General features: G+C 43.0%; 1 protein-coding gene across 1 annotated transcript in view; it reads right to left on the bottom strand.

Moving 5' to 3' along the window:
- Positions 1-569: 569 nt before the first annotated feature.
- The window catches only part of tmem178a (transmembrane protein 178a), a 16741-nt gene continuing 15543 nt past the window's right edge, over positions 570-1767 (bottom strand). Inside the window, exon 4 of the mRNA XM_014034727.1 lies at positions 570-1197. Coding sequence (XP_013890181.1) covers positions 956-1197 — 242 coding nt within the window. The 3' untranslated portion in view covers positions 570-955. The remainder of the gene's footprint in view (positions 1198-1767) is intronic.

Genomic DNA, 1767 nt, shown 5'->3' with positions numbered 1-1767 from the left:
TTACTATTGTTTGAATTTATTCTTGGGGAAAAGGGGCAGATATTTGCTATCTGCTGCCTTTCATTTCATTTTATTTTATTTGTGATTTGTATTTTTTCTTCATTTTATATAGAATTTATTTAGCTTTTAATGAAATGAATAAATCTTAAATAACAAAATAAATCATGGTTTTAATTGTGTTGTAAGTTTGTGACAACAGAGCTGAGAAACTCTGAGTCTTCATCAGCTGATCAACAGATTATTAGAATYTGTAGAAACCTCTGGAAGTCAGRACTGGATGGTCRTGAYCTTCAGGCCCTCAGGGGCCACGACATTAAAACCAGGTTCTGGTTCTGTTGTGGACTCAGACATGGGTCCACGCCTCACTGATTGTTATCAGCAGATATAATCTGGTTACGACTCAGTAAATACAGATTAAAAACTACAGGTTTTCATTCCAGCACAGCCACGTTACTCAGAGCGAGTTTATTTACAGAGTTCAGCTGCTTCATGTGGAATCATTTCTGTCATTCATGTTGTTGTTGTTGTTGTTGTTGTTGTTGTTGTTGTTGTTGTTGTTGACAGTGTTGTTGTTGTTGACAGTGTTGTTGTTGTTGTCAACGTTGTTGTTGTCAATGTTGTTGTTGTTGTTTAATAAAACAGCTGGAGGTTCTCAGAGTTCTGAGGTTCAAATCTAAATGTTGATAATGAACTGTTGAACACTGCTCGATGACGTCACTCCCGGATGTCTCTACAACACAACCAGAACCTGACCCTGAAGAGATCCGGGTCAGCAGRACTCTGGAAGGCCATCTAGACCTGAAGACCCAGTCTGACGTCCAGCAGGGACCGGGCCTTTACAAACAGCTCTGTGCCTCCACGTGAGCTCCAGTGTCAACATCCAGTCCAGAACCCGACCCCAGAAGACTGCAGTCGGGTCCAAACAAAGTTCTGGTTCTGCTGCCTGACGGGTCCTTCAGACGGAAGACTCGCGGGCTGTTTTGGATCTGAGACCTCCGGCCCGACTCAGGAAGGGGAAGGMGGTACCGAGGCAACCAGCGGCCACYGTGAAACCCAGACTGGCCCAGGCGCAGCAAATGGACCAGCCGTAACCGTGGTCCACATCAGATGGAAGACCGTAGATGAAGGGCGGGGTCCTGGAGAGGTCGTAGGTCACACTGGCTGCATACGTACACAGAGAGATGGTGCAGAAGATTCCTGGAAACCAAGCACAACCAGGTACTGGATTAGATTCAGAAACTGGATCAGAGCAAAGAAGGTTCTTCAGAGTCCAAAAACTGGTTGGATACAGTACCAGAGACTGGGTCAGAGACCGAGGACTAGACCGCAGAAATAGGGTTGGGCAATATTGACAAAACAATAAATCAGGATGAATTGTGGTATTTAGCTGATAAGGATTAATATGACGATGAATCACCTGGAGGCCCTGGTCACCCTCATGTCCTCCTCATATGACCAGTTTAAATCACTCTAGTGACAAAGATTTGCTCTCTGTAAAAATCTGTTCCAAACTGTGTCAAAAGTACAGACTTCAGGCTTTACATCAGTTTTTAAATTGTGTTGATAGACCAAGTAAAACTGGAGTTATGATGAATGAATTACAGAACTTTTTAAAATATTAGTCAGAGAGGAGCATGGAGCGGACTGACCGAGGAAACCTCCAGTCTGCCTGCTGGTATTAATCCTATTAATCCCATTAATCCTATAAATCACATTAATCCTATTAATCCTATTAATCCTATAAATCACATTAATCCTATTAATCCC

Source organism: Austrofundulus limnaeus, unplaced genomic scaffold (genome assembly GCF_001266775.1).
Source record: "Austrofundulus limnaeus strain Quisiro unplaced genomic scaffold, Austrofundulus_limnaeus-1.0 Scaffold2259, whole genome shotgun sequence".
NCBI lineage: Eukaryota > Metazoa > Chordata > Actinopteri > Cyprinodontiformes > Rivulidae > Austrofundulus > Austrofundulus limnaeus.
Note: the sequence above shows the minus strand (reverse complement) of the source record. Positions and strands in the feature narration are given on the sequence as shown.